We start from the raw sequence: 19,798 nt of genomic DNA, 5'->3' as shown, positions 1-19,798 counted from the left end.
CAAGAACAGAAATGGAAGGAAAATATAAAACTTCATAATTTTCAGGAAGAACTGGAGAAGATCGAATACTTACACTTCAGTCTGAGATGTTGATTTTGCCTGTTAAATGTGAAAGTGGTGAATTATTAATGTTCTTTTCACTAATTGTCTTGTTAACATAAATATCTGAACTATGTTAACTTCTAGAGTGGTTCTGTGCAGTGATTAGATAACTTGTGAGCTTTAGAGCTTTGAAGGAGATGTGTTTGTGTGACACAGTTTGGTGGAGAAAAATAGTTTCCCAAACTGAGTATCAGTGAACAACTCATCAGGGCTGTGCATGTAATTAGCAGGAAATACCTTTCCTGATAAAAATTCTTTTAACTGTTACGTGCTTAGCTAAAAGAAATGGGATGATTTTTCAAATAAAAACTGTTGCATTTAGGAAACACCTCTCTTTAGCAGTTCTTTACAAATGGCTTTTTGTGTATACATAGTGAATATATAAGCACATTTTTATGGCCTGGATCAGGTAGTCCTGAGATCAAATCAGGCAGGTGTGTAGAACCAGAAGAATGAAAGGAAAAACATTTCCATTGAAGTGTCTGAATCTGTTAAAGAATGGAATTTCCTTCATGAACTCTGCAGAGCCATGCTAAATTTACCTTTTAAGATGTACTGTTAAGATATGAAGAGCTCCTTTGAAATGGTCACCTAATGATTACACTGGCTTAAATGCAGCAGGAGAGCCCAGAATGGAGGATTTAGTCCACCAAATTTATGCATCTAGCTTGCACCTGAGTTTTAGGCACTCAGATAGTTTTCCTAAGTGTCTTCATGCCATTAATTGCTGGTTTAGAGGACAAGGAACCTGGAAGATTTCTATGTAGAGCTCATGTCTTACCAAAATTTGGCACCTAAGATCTCCCTTGGAAGAGTTCCTGCTTTTTCTTTAATTGTTTAGGAAGCAGGCACAGATATAGGAGATTTAGAATCATAGCATCATAGAATCATTTAGGTTGGAAAAGACCTAAGATCATCAAGTCCACCTAACACTGCTAAGTCCACCACTAAACCATGTCCCTCAGCGCCTCATCCACACGTCTTTTAAATACCTCCAGGGATGGCGACTCAACCACCTCCCTGGGCAGCCCATTCCAATGCCTGACAACCCTTTCAGTGAAAAAATTTTTCCTAATATCCAATCTAAACCTCCCCTGGCACAACTTGAGGCCATTTCCTCTTGTGCTATCACTTGTCACTTGGGAGAAGAGACCAACACCCACCTCTCTGCAACCCCCTTTCAGGTAATTGGAGAGAGCGATAAGGTCTCCCCTCAGCCTCCTCTTCTCCAGACTGAACAACCCCAGTTCCCTCAGCGGCTCCTCATAAGACTTGTGCTCTAGAAGCTTCACCAGCTTTGTTGCCCTTCTCTGGACACACTCCAGCACCTCAATGTCCTTCTTGTAGTGAGGGGCCCAAAACTGAACACAGGATTTGAAGTGCGGCCTCACCAGTGCTGAGTACAGGGGCACGATCACCTCCCTACTCCTGCTGGCCACACTATTTCTGATACAGGCCAGGATGCCGTTGGCCTTCTTGTGTCATTAGGTGGCTATAATTTGAGTGGGTTCCCTTCAGGCAGGGGATTGTTCCTCCTTCCATGTTTGCATAATACCAAGCTCAGCTGAATCTTCTTGCAGTAGCTTGGGACACCATTGTAATGTAAACATTCAATATCTGTGATGGTCCTGAAATTCAGGATGAGAACCTTACCACTGCTTAGGTAGCCATCTCCTTTGCATCTGTGTTTTTTTGCTGTAGGTCCCAGCAAGCAATGTTGTCAAGTGCAAGGATTGTGTTTGGTGATGCTCAGAAAGAAAACATCTGAAAACGAGCAGTTGTAGCATTCCTTTGTTCAAAAGAGAAGTTCTCATGTATCAAACTATCAAAAGCTTTGTGGCTTTAGTATGGGGGTGCCTGACTCGTGGGTTTTAATGTCTTTAGGACTGGATGCAAATTACATCCAGGCCATTCTTCCACTTCTTCCACCTCCTTGTGTGATATCCATTTAGGAAGCCTCAATACTAACCATTACCTATCCATCCTGCTAAGCATAAGCAATTGATAGTCTTATCTCCCAATATATCTGTTTACTGGAGGAATGTTAGGAATTTATTAGCATTTTTGGCAGTAAACATAGGAGTGTCGAGAATAATACTACTTAAAATTAATTCTAGATGTCTCTCTGAAACAGTCTTAGAGTTTTAAAATCAAGTTCTGGAAGACAGTTTTTTCTTTCTTCAGTTTGTGTAAAGTTTCATTACATGGTCTGCTTTTATGTTTCATGTTGTTATCGCAACAACAAGTTCCTTGGCTGAAAAATCATTTATTCCGGGTAGTAAATGTTTCATTATAGTGAACAATAGTGAGGTTTCTTTCAACATGAGGTATAATGGAGATAACACTGCCAAGAGAAGTTAAATTATTACTTCCACATTATAAACCTGAATCATTGAGGTTTCCTGGGTACTTTTTTTTTCATAGCAAGTTTGTCTTAGAAGAGAAAAATTAGCAGTTTTCAGAAAGTGTGAATTTAATAAAAAGCACCTTTATGCCTCGTCATTGCACACGTTTGCTTCTAGCAACTGTAACATACATTTGCACTTGCTAATCCAAAAAAAAAAAAAATATATTTGAAGTCCATGAAAACAAGAAAACTTCTAAGTGCCCTTAAAAATATTTGAAGATTAAGGGTTCTATTTAGAAACTTCAGTCATGGATAGACTTTGTTCTCTTCAACATTTCTCAAGAACATACTCTGCTAATCTGTTTTGTCTGCTTAATATCAGATTCAGAGCCTCTTCATGATTTATTTTCACAGAAACAGATGTTATCGTTTGTGGTGGAATGGAGACATATTCTGGGCATTATGTAACCTGCTTTGGCATTAACTTATGCTACATGTTTTTCCTTCATTCTGCCACAACATTGTAATTCTACCCAAATGGTTCTCAATGCGTTTCCATAGATACTTAGCATGTTCAGACTTCGTGTAATATATGCCTTGGTCTCATAGATAGCTGTTGTTTTTAAACTCTGAGATCTGCTACACCTGTAGTTTTCAAATTGTAACTGGTACTATCTATAACACAGCAGTTTTGTGCACATATTTCAGTGCTGTCCACCAGCTCTGCTTTTGTAGCCTGTGATGAGTTACGCAAAATCTCTGCTTGCCACCAAAGTGTTAGTAGAGGACTATGGGCTCAGTTAGTGTGAACCCTTTCCACATCTGCAGGAGTGTCGGGAGGAGAGGTGGAGGGTTGAAGGCAAGGGCTCTAGCCCAGGCAAGAGAAAGAACAGACAATTTTGGAAAACTGTATGAGCATGAAGGACCCACTGAGAAACAGCTAGATGCTGCAGGCTCCCTAAAGATAGTCTGGCCTGATGTGGCACTTCTGTGCTCATGTTACAATTTAAGGTTCTCCTTCTGGAGTTGCTGCTCTTCTTGGGCCCTGCCAATTAGCCTCAAGTTTTTTTAGTTAGCTTGACCCTAACCAGGAGACTTGTCACGGCACTTGTAGCCAACTGATTTGAACATCTTTTAAGTCACTGGGGGCAGAGTTGTGCCTGATACGTTCTTTAGCGCTACCCCACTCTATTTCTGCCTCCTGAGATGCAAAGGAAGGACTCGCCTGACATCAAGAACAGCTCCAAAGTATGCCCTGTACACAACAACTCTTTGACCTGTCTTTTGTGGAGGTCTTTTCCTCTTCCACAGACTTAATTTCTTGCTGTGTTTCTTTTAAAGCCTACTGGTTCAATGACCAACCTCAGCTGGCAGGGAAGGCAAAGGAGTCTGATTTCTTTTGAAGTGAAGACAATTGTTACTTCAAAAGCAGGTCAGCGGATGGGCTTGGACTGGGAAACAACATTTCATTTGGATGTTTTGAGAGGCTTAAAAACCTCTGGGTTGCAGCCGCAACCTTTTTCAGAAGTGGTATGCTGTGTAAGCCAGACTGAGCACTCCAAAAGGTACAAGAGAACATCCTCTGTCTTTTCTGAAGGTCTTTTGCAAGCCTTGCTGAGATGAATATAGGATCCTGTGTTGGGACTAAGCTAGGCGTTACACAGAAGCACAGGTGCCCCAACCACTCACTGGAATTGGTGGAGCAAATCTGCGTCAGCCATTCCCACTCATTAGCTGTAATTTTTGTCAGTGGAGAAGTATAGGAAGCCTAGTAGTCCCATCTTCTCAATTTGACATATAAAATTTCTAGTATGTAGGCCTTGCACAAGTTGAACAGATTACAGCTTCGTGGCCTTCACATTTTCTACCAAGTACTGCTTGTGATATTTTCCCCAGACTTAAAAAAAAAAAAATAGAAGAGGAAGATTCCTCTTAAATTTTATGTATGTCTAGTTTTGTTATCTCCCTTTAAGTATGATAATTTCAAATAATTTCTTATTATACCAAAACAGTTAAAAGCTATTCATAAAAAGGAATCAATTATTTTTTGTAATGTTTCAGGAGAGACAGTTTGAAATCTTCAGCCTTTTGTAGCTAAAAACTGATGTCTGCATGGTCAGAAAAGCAAAATTATGCTGCAAAGGAGACCAAAAGAGGGTAAAGCGTGGTTAATAGGAAAAGAAAAAGTAATTTCTGAGTTTCTGTGTTTCTAATTTTAAAATTGAAATTTAAAGAAAAAGAATCATCAATATTTTTCATTTTGTTTAGGTTTTGGTGTTAACCAAAGCCAGTCTCAAATTTGGCTGCAAGCCATTCTGCTTCAAAACAAAGCATAGGCCAAATATATGCAGTAGGTAGAGCAATACAAATTTTTAATAGCAATTAAAGTAATCTTCTCTATGTTCATACACTTGAAAGGATGTTGCAGACTTTCACTTCCATGTTTGAAAGCAGATATGCTGGGATATGCATTTCATTGTTGTGAAAGAACATCAACTTCTAGAGGAGTTTGACTCCTGCCAGGGTCACATTTGCTTTGGCGAACAGTGTTGATGTTGATGCAGCTGCGCCAGCTGACTTTTTAGCTATCCATCTTTAGATTTCAGTCAATGTCTACCTGTGAAGAGATGCTTAGAAAAGTGAAAGCACTGGTAAGTTCTGCTTCCAATTGTGGCAGAGAGGAGCATGAAGATCTATGGGCTTAAACCTCAACTGACAGATACATTCTTTGCATGCAAACGTGTTGATAAAGATTAGGTTGTGTGCAGGAGGCTGGACATTTTTAAAATGTGAGCCCAAAACAACATGTTACAGTAGCTGGGCATAGCTCTCGAAAATTAATAGTTCATCATGGTGTTTTAACTGGAGAGTACCAACAGTATCTTTTCTTTTTGCAGAATGGCAGTAGTTCATGACAATGTATTGATTTGGAAGATTTTTATCTAACTCTCCAGGTTTGAAAGACAAGAATTAGTATCTCTTGACATCTTGCTGTAGTTCATCATTGTTGTTGTGCCTAGGTGGCCAAGAAGACCAACAGCATCCTGGCCTGTATCAGAAATAGTGTGGCCAGCAGGAGTAGAGAGGTGATCATGCCCCTGTACTCAGCACTGGTGAGGCCGCACCTCGAATCCTGTGTTCAGTTTTGGGGCCCTCGCTACAAGACATTGAGGTGCTGGAGCGTGTCCAGAGAAGGGCAACGAAGCTGGTGAGGGGTCTGGAGCACAAGTCTTATGAGGAGCGGCTGAGGGAACTGGGGTTGTTCAGTCTGGAGAAGAGGAGGCTGAGGGGAGACCTCATCACTCTCTACAGTTACCTGAAAGGGGGTTGCAGAGAGGTGGGTGTTGGTCTGTTCTCCCAAGTGACTAGCGACAGGAGAAGAGGAAATGGCCTCAAGTTGTGCCAGGGGAGGTTCAGACTGGATATTATGAAAAATTTCTTTACTGAGAGAGTGGTGAGACACTAGAATAAACTGCCCAGGGAAGTGGTGGAGTCACCATCCCTGGAGGTGTTCAAGGAACGTGTGGATGAGGCATTGTGGGACATGGTTTAATGGGCATGGTGGTGTTTGCTGGTTGATGGTTGGACTTGATGATCTTACAGGTCTTTTCCAACCTTAGTGATTCTGTGATTCTGTGATCATAGTTTGCAACTTTGGCTTCTTGTAGCATCAACCTTAAGTTTGTCATAGGTACTAAAACGTATCTTCAGGCTTGTGTTAAGCGAGGGCAGGTAGAACTACAGTGTGGGGTGTTCTGGCCTAAATATCCATGGCAGGGGTTCCTGCGACTGTGGGAGGGGGCTGGACCACTAACTGAGATGCTGCCTCCCAGTCCTGTGTTCCTCCCAGAATTCTTTGAGCCCTTCGACAAAATATTCCAGGAGGTCGTATGATATTTATTTAAACCTGCCAAAAGCTTTTGTTGAAGAGTCCCTTGCAAGCAATGCCTGAAGCTCTGTGCTTAGACTGCAGAGGACTGTCATCAACCACACAGTAGCAATGGAGTCAGGACAAAGCAAGAAGAAATTGCAAGGTCCCAGAGAAATAGACCAAGGCATCTGTGTTTGAAACATTAATTTATCAGCTGGGTAATTGCAAAAGGAATGATAGCAAAATCTGCAGATCATTTTAGGATATTAAAGACCAGAGACAGGAAGGCCTTTCAGAAGCACCTATCAGGTAAATGGACAGACAGGACCCTGCCAGGAAAAATCATGCTGACTGTTGGATGAGTAAAGAGTACCCACATGGCTGCATTTTGTTGATGTACTGTAAGGATGCATAGGGTGTGGTCTCCATTACCTAAATGCCTGCAGATGCAAGGAGGTGGTCCCTGGGATCTGGTATTTATTCCAGTCCTGTGTGTCAAACTGCTGGTATCCTCCAAGCCTGGTCATTACAGTGAAGAGCTCAGCTGAAGCATCTGCTTAAATGTTAAGTTTGCTCTGAAGTTGAAAAGTGTACTGAACCATTTGAAAACAACACCAAACATGTAATGATGCACATATGCCCACCCATGGATGTGCTGTGTTTAATTCAAGTTTTCTATCACAGCAGGCCAACGCAATGTACATCATTAGAGATATGGAAGGGGCCCCTTCTGAAAAGCGTCTGGCAGAATAATGTCTGTGAGGATACACTGAGGCAAAACTGCTAAAATCCCTGAACTTCAAATAAAATCTAAATCAACATTCTTGTATGCCACACCTTACAAACACAAAGGAAAGCTTAAATTTTAAAGACAGCCTTTCTCTTATAAGAAGTGCGGCATTCCTAACTCTCTATATCATATAACTTTTGCAATTTACTGGCACAATATACCAGCAAGAATAAACAAACAGTAGGTGATATAAAACTTGGATGACAAAATTCTGTTTCTGCAGAAGTCAATGGCAAAACTGTAACTGTATTAATGGGGGCACTTGGCATGTTTGTGCTGGGTAGAGGTATGACACTTGTCTCAAGGTGAGTTAACCTGCGTGTTGAGAAGAGTAGGCTGAGCATGTTAAAGCAATGCTCCTAAAGAACTGATGCATTTATAATGCATCTAGTATGTGAACCATCCCATCTGAAGACAGTATTGTGCTGTACTCTGCAGAGAATACTTGCAGCGACCACTCACTGGCTGCAATGAGACAAGTCTGAGCTCAGAGCTGTGCTACAGGACATAGAGCAACCCTGGCTGAGGAGGATTAGGAAGTAATTTTCCATGCAGACAGTAATTTTTCATGCATTACTGGCCCTTGTTAGCAGAGAGCTGATCAAGTGGAATACAGGGCCAAATTGCTCCCATGTGTCTGATGAAAGGGGCTTTGCCCCAGGGCCCTGGTGCATGTGCAGGAGGTCTTGCATTCCTGGATTCACTCAATCACAGAAGGCTTTGGGCTAGAAGGGACCTTTAAAGATCACCTAGTCCAACCCCCCTGCCATAGGCAGGGACATCTTTCACTAGATCGGGTTGCTTAAAGCCCCGTCCAACCTGACTTTGAGCACTTCCAATGAAGGGGCGGCCACAGCTTCTCTGGGCAAACTGTTCCAGTCTCTCACCACCCTCATCATAAAAGAATTTCTTTCTTATGTCCCACCTAAATCTACCCTCTTTCAGTTTAAAACTGTTGCCCCTTGTCCTGTCACTACAGGCCTTGGTAAAAAGTCTCTCTCCATCTTTGTCATAAACCCCCTTTATATATTGAGAAGTCTTAATAAGGTGTCACCAGAGCCTCCGCTTCTCCAGGCTGAACAACTTCATTTATCCCAGCAGAGCTATTTGGCCTTGTGTTGCTCGATATCCACCCTTCCTGCCACAGAGTATATAGTTGTGGCAGTTGCTAAGCATGTGGGGGATGAGGAAATGCTAAAATAGCAATGCTTTTCAAACAATAGAAGTTAAATAAAAAAATGTAGTGCTTATAGCATAGTACAGGACTATGTGATATTTTTAGCCTGATCATACTTCTATACTGCGACTCATTGTACATGCATTTGAACATCACCCAGTTTCACCATTAAATTAAAAAAGATGAAGAGCAACGGCCACATGTGAAGGGATTCGGAGTTACAAATTGCATGGCTAACAAACCTTTCAGATCTGCGGTGTGGTGATTTGTACTACATTATGGCACACTGGGTTTCAAAGCAATTCATACTCATTAGCAGGAAAAAAATGTTGGTTTCAGCCTGAGTGTGAAGGGAATGGGTAATTATCAGCAGCTAGTATGTAAATTACTTTCCCTTGTTAGACTATCATGTTTTACACTTGGCTCTTATTAATCCTTTTCAGGCTTTATCAAAATAGAAATCACAGCCATTATTTTCATTCCTCCCTTTGTAAACTGGATGTTAGGAAAGGACAATGAAGACATTCTGGGAGGTAAAACCTGATCTGATACATCCTTGTTGTGCTACTTGACACATTATTGTTCAGGATTTAGGCTAAATACATTAATAAAAGCCAATTAAGTTACTAATTCCTGTAACACCAGTGAACGCATGACAAGGATGAATTAGGCACAGCATGACTATCAGTAACTCCAAAGTAACACCATTGGCAGGACTTTCATGTTTCCACTTGGTTACAAATCTATTCACGTTACTACTGAAAGTGACGTATTTTAAAATAATATACTTTAAAGAACATAAAATAGCTGTCCCCACCCCGCGATCAGAATCCCATTTTGCCAGTTAAAATGCTGTCGCAGGAGACTGTCTCTGGTGACGGTGACAGTGTCAGCACTGACAGCCCTCTCAGTGCTCACACAGCAAAAGGCCTTCTGACAGCTTAGAAAAGTGTCAGAATAGCAGCTTCCCATTTTGAGGAGGTATTTTACCAAGTTAATATTGTGGCTGTTTTGAAATTAATTTCTTTCAAAAACACAACAGAAGAAAGCAATTTACACAAATGCCAAGAAAGCACATGAGTATATGTGTGTCATGAAACTAAAACCTTGAATTTTAGCTAGAATTAATTAAACAATCACCTGTTCCTTCTTCCTCTTGCTCTCAAGAAAAAGTTAAAAAAATAAAAAAATAGCAAAGTAGCATGATCTTTAAAACGAAACAGGTTTAGTGGCTGTATCTAAATGAACAACATACACGTCAGTGTTTCAGGTGGGTAAGTCTTTGAATTGACAAAGAAATTGCTCTCCAAAATAAAAGGTTCAGAGTAACTAAGCAGAAATTAGTTATGTAATGGTGCTATGGCTAGAATGGAGATACTGCCGAAATATTTAGAAGAAATGACAGTGTCCTTTCCCAGTAAAGCAGTTAGGACTGCATTTTTCCACATGACATATCCTTGTAATTCTAGGTTTAGTGATGAATAGTGGAAATGCCTTTCCGTTACAGATTTTTGGCTCCTTTGTCCAAATACCACGTGCAGCACTATACAAGGTTTATCCCTGTTGGAAAGAGGGAACAAGGGTAAGCTATCTGAGGGTGCAACAGAGGAAGTGCATGATGGAGGACATTCAAGAGCCATGCCAAACAGGTGTCCTGTTCCCAAGCCTGTTCTCAGTTTCCCCCTCGCCCTGAAAGTCTGCAATTCCTTTTCACCTGGTATGGACAGTGGCCCCCTCCCCATCATGGGGTCAGACAGATGGCTCAGAGAATGGAGGGAGGGAAAGGAGAGTGTGTGAAGCTCCTGCTTACCCTGCTTAGCCAGGTCTAACATCCACATGTTGCCCTCTGGGCCTTAGAAGAGTGTCTTGGGAACTTAGACCTGGTTCTGAGTTGGTGGGAGAGGCCTCCTGGCAGCCCACATCGCCTTTTCATGGTTTAACTTGAGAGTGCCTGAGGACCTTCCAAAGGCACTGTACTCCTGTTACAAATCAAACCAGATCTTATCATAGGCACCCCAGTCTATGCATTTTTTTTTTTATATATGCCCTGTAAATGTCTTTTTTTTCCAGAAATGAGAAGAAATATATAAGCAGATACTGGAAGGAAGTGAAAGTTGGAGACTTTGTGCAGCTTCGCTGTAATGAAATTATACCTGCTGACATATTGCTGCTCTCCTCAAGTGATCCCGATGGGCTGTGCCATATAGAAACAGCTAACCTGGATGGTGAAACTAACTTAAAACAAAGACAGGTGGTGAGGAGGTTCTTAGAGCTGGTAAGTCACTATTCCTAACTCTCATTTAAGATTAAGAATTTGTTTCAGGTAGGTAAACTGTTCACCAATCTACTCCACACCAGCTAAATCTGCTTGTGCTAGTAGTGCTAATAAATTACTGTTATGGTTGTCATTACAATACTAGCACTCGCCAACAGCTGACCTCATCATAGTATCAGAAGTTTTACCATAATTTTTCCCTGAATTTGAATAGGAATTATTTGGGGCAATTGTGTGCGGTTGGAAAATGTTGGGGGTTTTTAATGGCTTCTATTGTAGCTTGATTTTTGAAAACACATTTTAATTGCCCAGTGAGAAGATATTTAAATATAAACAACTACTTTTCCTGCCTGCAAACCAGATCAGTTTCAATTAGGAATTTTGCCTGAAACTCGGTGTTGCAGAATATCCCTCCAGCACTTGGAGCATTAAAGCTTGTAAGATTTAAAGGGACAGCATGCATGCATTCTGGAGGTGTCTGTGCTGAAATAATTGTTTTACTGCTCTCTCACTGTGCTTATCTCTCCCCAACAGCACTATTTTGAAACAAAACAAAATCCAAATCAGTTACTGTCAGCAGATTTAGAGGAAATTACCCGAAGTTTTACTAGCTTTAATAATCTTACTGAAATAGTATTTATTTGTATGCCCTCCTCTCCCATCCCTCTTGCCAGGTAAACCCAGTTTCCTGTATTTTGTCAGGGAAAAAAAAAAATCTTTTCTAGAACTGGGCTACATCTTTTTTCTTAGTAGTTCTTCTCATTTGAGAGGTTTTGCAAACAATGGGAGCTGCTGCCCTTACCACTGTCACCAAAAGTAACTACAGAAGCCTATAGTTGTACTGAGGTGGATCAGCATTAATGAAGTTGCAATCCAACCTACACGATAAAAATCAATGTGCCTTCCACATAATTCTTTATGGCAGATAGAGCCTTTCTCTGAATAGCTTCTAAAAACATGAGATAAACTTGAGTTGTTTAATCATCCGTGATTTCCACCTAGAATTTAGACAAGGCAAGAAGCTTAATCAGCTACAGGCCAAATGTTTCAAAAACTCTGATTGTTTCAAAGAAACTAATTGAATTGCTTCTCAAACATCCCAACCTGTTCCCACTGAGAGGAAATTTCTCCCAGCGGGTAGAGCTCCAGGGAGGTACTCAGGTGATGTGTCCCAGTTCTTTGCCAGCGTAGACTTCCGACGTGACATCAGGCACGTTATGTAGGGCAAAAACTGTAGATTGCACATAGGCTACTGAATACAGGGTTGCTTTCGTGTTTGTGGGTACAGTTATAAGCTAAGGGCATGTCCCAGCTCTATCTCAAAGACCCAGGAAGCCACCAGTTCCTCCACTCATCCACAGCAGATGGTTGCGTTTCTGTGATCCAAGACCATCTGACACACAGCAGGAGGTGTTGGTAAACACAGTGAAAGGAATTGATGTGTCCAAGTACAGATCATCAAAAGACTGGCTTTCAACAGCCTTGCTGCCCAGATGAGTCCCTTATACTACGTCAGGATCCCTGGCTTCCTAGCAGCAGTTATGGTTCAGCACTAGGAGTGTGATTCCTAGAAGCTGGCGGGCTGAGAGGGGGCCTGCTGACCCTACAGACTCCCCTGCTCCTCAGAGCTGTGATGCCTAGATGCCTGTGTGCCTGAGCCATCAGTTGTGGAGTCACTCTTTTGTCTTTAACCAGTGAACACATGCATGCATTAATAGAGCAGGGAAAGCAGGAGGGAGTACCCGTGCAATCTCATGTTTGGCATATTCGCTGAGGTTTAAATTGCTGATCCAAACCAGGCAGCTAAAGACTACAAGTCTGTGTTTTATACAGTTTGGCAAGACCTGTAACCTTTAGACTGTTGTGTGGAAGTGAGTGACAGTGCCATTTCCTCCTCAAACAGGTTATCAGGGCCCCACTAGGGAAGAAGACTGAGGAAACAGTGCCTACCTAGGGAAGCAAAGCTAGGTTTATGTGCCAAGCAACTCAGCACATCAGGGTATATGTGGCATGGCTTGCTCAGCATACCCTGCTCTACTGGGGAAATCAGTTATCGTATAGATACTTACAGTCAGCTTTGTAGTCACCTAACACACTTCGCATTTCCAGCCCATCCTCCTTCCATATTTTAGTTCTCTATATTATAAAATTATTATGGAACTTTTCTATCTCAGAAGTGTGCGCCGAATGTGGATAAATAATTTTTAAAAATAAATTTTAGATCACAAGATGCCTAGCAACATTAGCAGTGAGGTCCATTATAAATTGTCAGGGGTTAAACTGGGGTCAATGACAGAAAGCTCCTTCATTCCAATGAAAACAGGAGTGGGCCCCAAGAAGTCAAGTATTGAAAGAGAGCTTGTAAGAAAACCACATGTGACTACCTCCCCTTTCTTAAAATAGCTGAGAAAGCAGGAAATATCCAAGCCCGGGTTCCTGCATCAACTAAGTTGTAGGCAAAGCACACACCTGCAAGTACCAAGTCCTCAGCAGCTGCAGCATCGCAGAGTCTCTCTGTAACAGCATGTTGTAAGTTAATCAGCAGAATACTTGCCATCCTCATTGAAGTCCTGGCCAAAACCTGTTTCAGCACGCTGTTGATTCGTGCAGCAGCATTAGCTTCTTCACCCCATACTAGTAGGGACAGGCTCTTACTGGTTCTTGACGGTGTTATCCTGCTGAGAGACAGTCAGCAGTGCGATAGAGCGAGCTGCTTGGGAAATGTTGGATGAATAGTAGGCCCACAGTCAAGTTGCATGGAATAGCAAGGTGATGCCCATTTTTTGGAGTGAAATTCAGTTCCTATTTGGGTATGTCTTAAGTTGCCACAACTGGAGAGAGCTTATTGTTAGATCCAGGCTGGATCGATGGGCTGAGGCCAATTGTATGCCGTTCAACAAGGCCAAGTGCCGGGTCCTGCACTTGGGTCACAACAACCCCATGCAACGCTACAGGCTTGGGGACGAGTGGCTGGAAAGCTGCCCTGCAGGAAAGGATCTCGGGGTGTTGATCGACAGCCGGCTGAATATGAGCCAGCAGTGTGCCCAGGTGGTCAAGAAGGCCAACGGCATCCTGGCCTGTATCAGAAACAGTGTGGCCAGCAGGAGCAGGGAGGTGATTGTCCCCCTGTACTCGGCTGTGGTGAGGCCACACCTCGAGTACTGTGTTCAGTTTTGGGCCCCTCACTACAAGAAGGACATTGAGGTGCTGGAGCGTGTCCAGAGAAGGGCGACAAAGCTGGTGAGGGGTCTGGAGCACAAGTCTGATGAGGAGCGGCTGAGGGAACTGAGGTTGCTCAGTCTGGAGAAGAGGAGGCTGAGGGGAGACCTTACCACTCTCTCCAATTACCTGAAAGGAGGTTGCAGAGAGGTGGGTATTGGTCTCTTCTCTCAAGTGACTAGTGACAGGAGAAGAGGAAATGGCCTCAAGTTGCGCCAGGGGCGGTTTAGGCTGGATGTTATGAAAAATTTATTTACTGAGAGAGTGGTGAAACACTGGAACAGGCTGCCCAGGGAAGTGGTGGAGTCACCATCACTGGAGGTGTTCAAGGAACGTGTGGACGTGGCATTGCAGGTTATGGTTTAGTGGGCATGGTGGTGTTGGGTTGATGGTTGGACTTGATGATCTTACGGGTCTTTTCCAACCTTAGTGATTCTGTGGTTCTGTGATCTCATAAAATACTTTGGAAGAACAAAATCTTTTTGCACCAAATGCTGACCATCTTTTTACCAAACCTCAGAGAAGTTTGTTCCCAAATCTCTTCTAGGGCCTGAATCCCAAACTGATCATGCATTGAACAAGAACGCTTTTACATTTTTGTATTACCATTGTACTCAGCAGAACAACTCTCAGTTATGTTTATAGCTGTTTGATTCTGTGTCATTCTGCAGCCCTGTTGTTCAAGCAGGAAAACAAACAAATAGATTATGTAGTCCTGACCCTCTCTTTCCCACACTGCTAAACCCTTCCCCCACCCCCTTTACAGAATGATGTGCCTGGTCATATGGCTTATCATAAGACAAGAAACACAGATTTTTTGGAAGCTTCTTAAAATATCAGCTGCCCATAGCTGTCTTTGAATAATGTCCCTGTAGCAGTATCTCAAGCATTTAAAAGAAGCTGTGTTGCAAGCTTGGCCTTTCTGTGTTTCTTGTATGAACTGATAGCTTCTAAGCATGTGTCTGTGAGGCAGGTTGATGAAGGATAGCTATTTCTATACCTGTCACTCTGCTGAGCATGGGAAAGGAGTGGGGGTGGGGGTAGGAACAGTTGTTCTAAGCAGCTTTTATGCTTTCCTTATTCTGTCCTTGCCCTGTGCCCACCCATGCAACATACAGTCCCACAGGTCTGCGCCGACCTGCTTGCCATAGAGAGCCTGTTTGCCAAGTTGGAGTCGCTAAGTGGGGTGTGTGCTGGGCAGTCCTCTTGGACCTGCAGCGCTCTCTCCAAATGCCCTCTCCAGAGGCCAGCAAGCCCAACGCTGTTACATTGGGTACAGCTGTCCTCTGGCAGGGCAGCTGTTCTGCCAGCATGCTCTGAAGGATCTTTGTGTGTTTCTCTTCAGCATTAACAGCATATAAAGTCCGTAGTCTCAGAGAGTAAAAGGTCTTAACGGTTTCCCCTTTCCAAACCTTTGTTCAGAAAAGTACCATTCTGATCTCTTTTTAGCCTGTCTCTTGAAGCAGCAATAAGCAATTACAGAAGCTGTTCTGTAGCCTTGTCTCCAGTGCTTTGCAGGCATTATTTTACTCTAAACATATGCTCAGAAGATCCAGGATCAGCATTTGTGGGCTTGGATTGGACCTCTCCGCTTGTGAATTCCAAGAAACTGTTTTCCTTTATAGTGCAAGTGACCAGAAATATTGCTTATTTTAGTGCTGCTTTGATTTGTCTGAGTAATTTATAGTAGACTGGGAACATACTGCTTGTTAGCTCTGCATGTTTGTTAGCGAATGTGATCTGTCTGACACAAACCTGTACTTTCTGTACTCGATTCTACACCCTATCGATACACAAGCTGTCAGAAGAGTCACTGATATATTCCTCTGTGGCTTGTAAATCTGAAGATACCAGTTTGAATGTATACCTTGTTGTTGTACACTCAAAATAGTCAGTCAAGAAAAAAGAAAATAATTCAGAGAGTAGGTTAAAAAAGAAAAAAGGAAACAGGAGATTTTTCAAAGGCCTTGACATTTTTTCCTCCAAGACTTTAAATATTGTGGTCTTGTTATCCAGCTACTATAGCGACAGGGTGTGCTAGAAATGTTTACAGTAGTCAGAAATGTACTTCTGCATGCCCTGTCTTTAAAGCCAAAAGGGTAGTGGACTGTCTTCACATTGAAACATAGATCAGATCCATGTGTGCAGCATGACACACTGGCGAGTGTAGCTAGGAAAAAGCACTGTGCTAAATCCCACCGTGAGTGATCTAACGGTGTTAGCAGTGACCAGTAAGCATCTCTTGGAAAAAATGAGTGTTTCTTGGTATTCCACCAGCATCCTTCTAATTTCTAACCCACCCTCGCTCCTGCCTAGGCACAGCAGCCATTTCTGGTGCACTGGATCTAATAGAAGACACAGTAGGCAGGAGGAATCAATGTGTTTTTTGTGCTACTCTGCAGGCTGCTGTGCCACCACACCCTCCACAGTTGCTTATGGAATGTTTTCCGTCCATCTGAGACACCATGTCAGCCGCTCTTCAGAGCGGATAAGCAGATATGGCTTGGGCTGCAAGAACTCAAAACTCCCTTTCAGGTTTCATAAACTTGATTTAGGATATTTTGATAGCATGAATCTAGACTCATGAAAAACATTTACATTTTCTTGCTGCCTTGTAGTGCGAAACAAACAAAATACTCCACTGTTTTTACTCAGTGTGCCTTTTAACAAAATCCACAAAGGCTCACTGTGGATTCTGGAGCAGCTTATGGTTTATTAACCACTGGCCATGTCCTGGATGTTTATGTGGAAAGCTTCAGTTCAGCTGAAAGCTAAGCTAAATCTAGCAGCTGTCATCCCCTGTGAGAAGGTGCGTGTATCCCTCTGAGAGCTGGTAGGGGTTCGGGGATGGATTTTTTTCCCTCTCATTTTCTCCTAAGAGTAGACCTTTGTTCAAAACAAACTTTTACTAGCATGATTAAACAGGTTTAGATAAGCCTTTCAAATGACTTGTGGCTGCTTATTTACTTTGTCTAAAAAGCACAACTGAATTTGGTGTCTGCCTGTTTGGGACAGTTCATTTGCATGCAGACTAGCACCAAAATAACTCATCAGTCTGATTTCCTCACAAGTCAGTACGTGAACCCTTCCGGAATATGTATAAGCTCAAAGCCTATGCTTACTGCAGGCACATTTGCTCATCTGTCCCAGCCTGGAAGCTGTGCTGAATTGACAAATCCAGCTTTCATTTCAGCCCTACCTGTTCTTGCACAGTGCTGGAAGCATACAGGGTACAGCTGGACTTAGAGGAACAGTCCCACAGCTCCCTGTTCCAAGCATGGAGCCATTTATACCATCTCTTTCTTTCCCTGTGAGTCCTAGGCAGGAACTGGTTCAGAAGAGAAGACAAGGCTGTTTTCTAGAAGGGCTGCACTGTAAGTCTGACTGTTTGTAGCTGCAGGATGCTCTATATATGAGGTACTTTGGGAAGGGCAACTCATGCTAATTGCCTGAAAACAACTCCAGGACAACCTTAGTATCTCAGTGTAGATGTTCCTTTTGCATTCAGTTGTTCTCCCTCAAAAAAAATTTAAAAAAAAAAGAGGAAATAAAGCAATTTTCAAATTTTGGTTTAGCCTAAACTGAGCTAAGATTTCTTATACAGCCATCTGCTTTGATTAAACTAGCCCAGTTTGAGAGAAAAGATGAAGTTAAACCAGCACAACTCCCAGGCAGACTAGTTTTCAACTCACCTGCTGGTATGAGCTTCTTACCTCAAAGAGTCTGACTGAGTCTTCTAAAGCAACACAAGAAGGGGCATAGCTATACTCTCCCTGTCACTCCTTGTCCCACTAATATCCTCAGGCTATCATCCACCTGAAATTAGTGAGAATAGTACACTACTATAATCAAGTTAATGTGAACTAAGCAGCATACTCAGTGTTGTTTAGACTGTAAGTACTTTAACAGGGTAGAATCAGGCCACAAGATCAGTGAAAGTCTCTATCATCTTTTGTGGGTTATCCCTTGTGCTTTTCTTTTTTGCAGCATTTTGAGAAGGTTTACAAGGCTAGGAAAAGTGGCTTGGAAGTTCCAGATACGCACATGTTAAAACAGCAGATTAGTGCTCCATCCCACACATGTTGCCAAAATTAGATTTCCCTGAGGGAAAAGAGAGTTAAAAAAAATAACCCAACAAGCAAAAGAAAACAATTTTTTCCCTATGCACTACCAGAATATTAAATATTATTTTTTTAGTTTTACATTTTAGCTGAAGATTTTAGTGAAACAAGTCTTGTAAGAAGACTTGTGTTTGTCAGTGCAAAATGCGAGCATGTCACACCCTGTGAAGACCTTTGTTTGAGGTCATGCCTTGAACGTTCAGTAGGTTTCTTTGATGAGGGTTGAAAAGTTCTACACCTATACTATTGTATCTTTTTTTGGATAGTGCCATGTTCAGAGATGACTTGTGTGGAAACTGTGGACATGTCTAATTAAAGAGGAAGCAACTACTGTCTCTCTAGCAGAGAAACAAACATATAGCAGCTGTGGGCAGAATGGCCTGGTGCGGAGCGGGACCCAAGTCAGTGATTTGGCAAACTCTTGTGTGAGCTAAAAGTCCTAAAGGAACGCTGAGAGCAATTTTTCACTCTACTGTTTTACCATGGCATTTAGTCAGCAGTCTCATGCTGGGAGGTATGGGGAAATAAAAAACTCGAGAATGATGGTTCACTTCCTCCTTGGTCAGCTTTGAGCAAGGTTGTCATCTCTTTCTAGTTTCCATTGTGCAGGTGTCCAGGCCGCAAGTTTGACTGTCAAGAGAGCTTCATTAGAGGGACAAAGAATTTGAATAACTGTAAGAGAAAATTCTGGATATCTTAATCTAAGCATTGGGGGTGGGGGGAGAGAAAAGTCCAGTTCTGAAGAGTGCTGAGTACTTGACTTTTACCATTGGCATTGGCTGTTTGTTTTTGTGTTTAAATATAGGTCAAAGAGGCTAAATTGATGAATCTAAGTTTGAATGTCTTGGCTGTGAAGGACCTCCCATCCCTAGGGTAATCCTTCCAGCACCGATGGAACAGTGGTAAAGCCATGTAAGGAAATGTATTATCCCAGTGCTTGTGCTGCATCTGACCTCTAGAGAGGTGGGACATTTCGTTCTCTGTATCAATAGTCCAGCACATCTCCATTCTGCTATTTCTCTGAAAAAGCATTAGAAAACAAGAGAGCGTTTTAGGTCCATAGAGAAGATAAAATGCTATACTGCTTTCCCATTATAGAGAAGTCAACATTTACATTTAAAGCAAGTTAAGAAGAGATTTTTTTTTTGTCATGACTTTTCTGATCTCCTACCCTAATTCAGTTTCACTGAACAAAATTTTTAATTTCTGTAACGGTTTATTCCTTAGGCATACATTGGCCTGTCAGCTGGGAACGAGAAATAACCTGGAATATCTGTTCTCAGAAATGAGATTTTGTTATACAACACTGAGAACTCCTGATTTTAGGGCCAGGATTTTTGAGATGAAAACACGTCACACTACACTTGCCTCTGATACGACAACCCCGTTGGCAATATTAGTGGTTAGGAAAGGATGGAAGGACCTTCTTTTGCAGAGCAGGTGAGTTCACAGTATTAAGCGGTGTGTAACCCTAGCAATGAGGGTATGGTCTCACTTCTCTTTGGAAGCACTGAGGTGGAGAAGGAGTCTACTTTTCTGCCAGAAAAGGGAGAGCAACAGAATGAGGAACTCCTGTATTTATCTCAGCATCCAGGGTGTGAACCACTTCTCTTTTCTCCACCTGCTACCCTCCAAGTCTTTTACACATTTTAGTACTGATAAGGTCATGGAGGCCAGTAGAAATTTGCATTAAAATGTTACTTACATGGGAAGTGGCTGGCCATATGTCTCAAAACTGTTATTTCAATAAACTCAGGAAAATTTCCATTCATTGGTTATACTGAGGTTCATACTTTCAAGCTCTGCTATGACTCTGTGATGGTCAGACACTTTACATATGTGTATCCGCTTGTGAGAGAGAAAGCCATGATTGTCCTGTAGGTACGTGACTGGAGA

General features: G+C 42.2%; 1 protein-coding gene across 1 annotated transcript in view; it reads left to right on the top strand.

Annotated features, from left to right (window-relative positions):
* Positions 1–19,798, top strand: part of ATP10A (ATPase phospholipid transporting 10A (putative)) — a 119,452-nt gene that overhangs the window by 39,523 nt on the left and 60,131 nt on the right. The window contains exon 3 of the mRNA XM_059815641.1: positions 10,358–10,562. Within this exon, the coding sequence (XP_059671624.1) occupies positions 10,358–10,562 (205 nt within the window). The remainder of the gene's footprint in view (positions 1–10,357; positions 10,563–19,798) is intronic.

This window comes from Gavia stellata, chromosome 1 (assembly GCF_030936135.1).
Source record: "Gavia stellata isolate bGavSte3 chromosome 1, bGavSte3.hap2, whole genome shotgun sequence".
In the NCBI taxonomy this organism is placed as follows: domain Eukaryota; kingdom Metazoa; phylum Chordata; class Aves; order Gaviiformes; family Gaviidae; genus Gavia; species Gavia stellata.
This window is presented reverse-complemented; position numbering and strand designations above follow the sequence as displayed.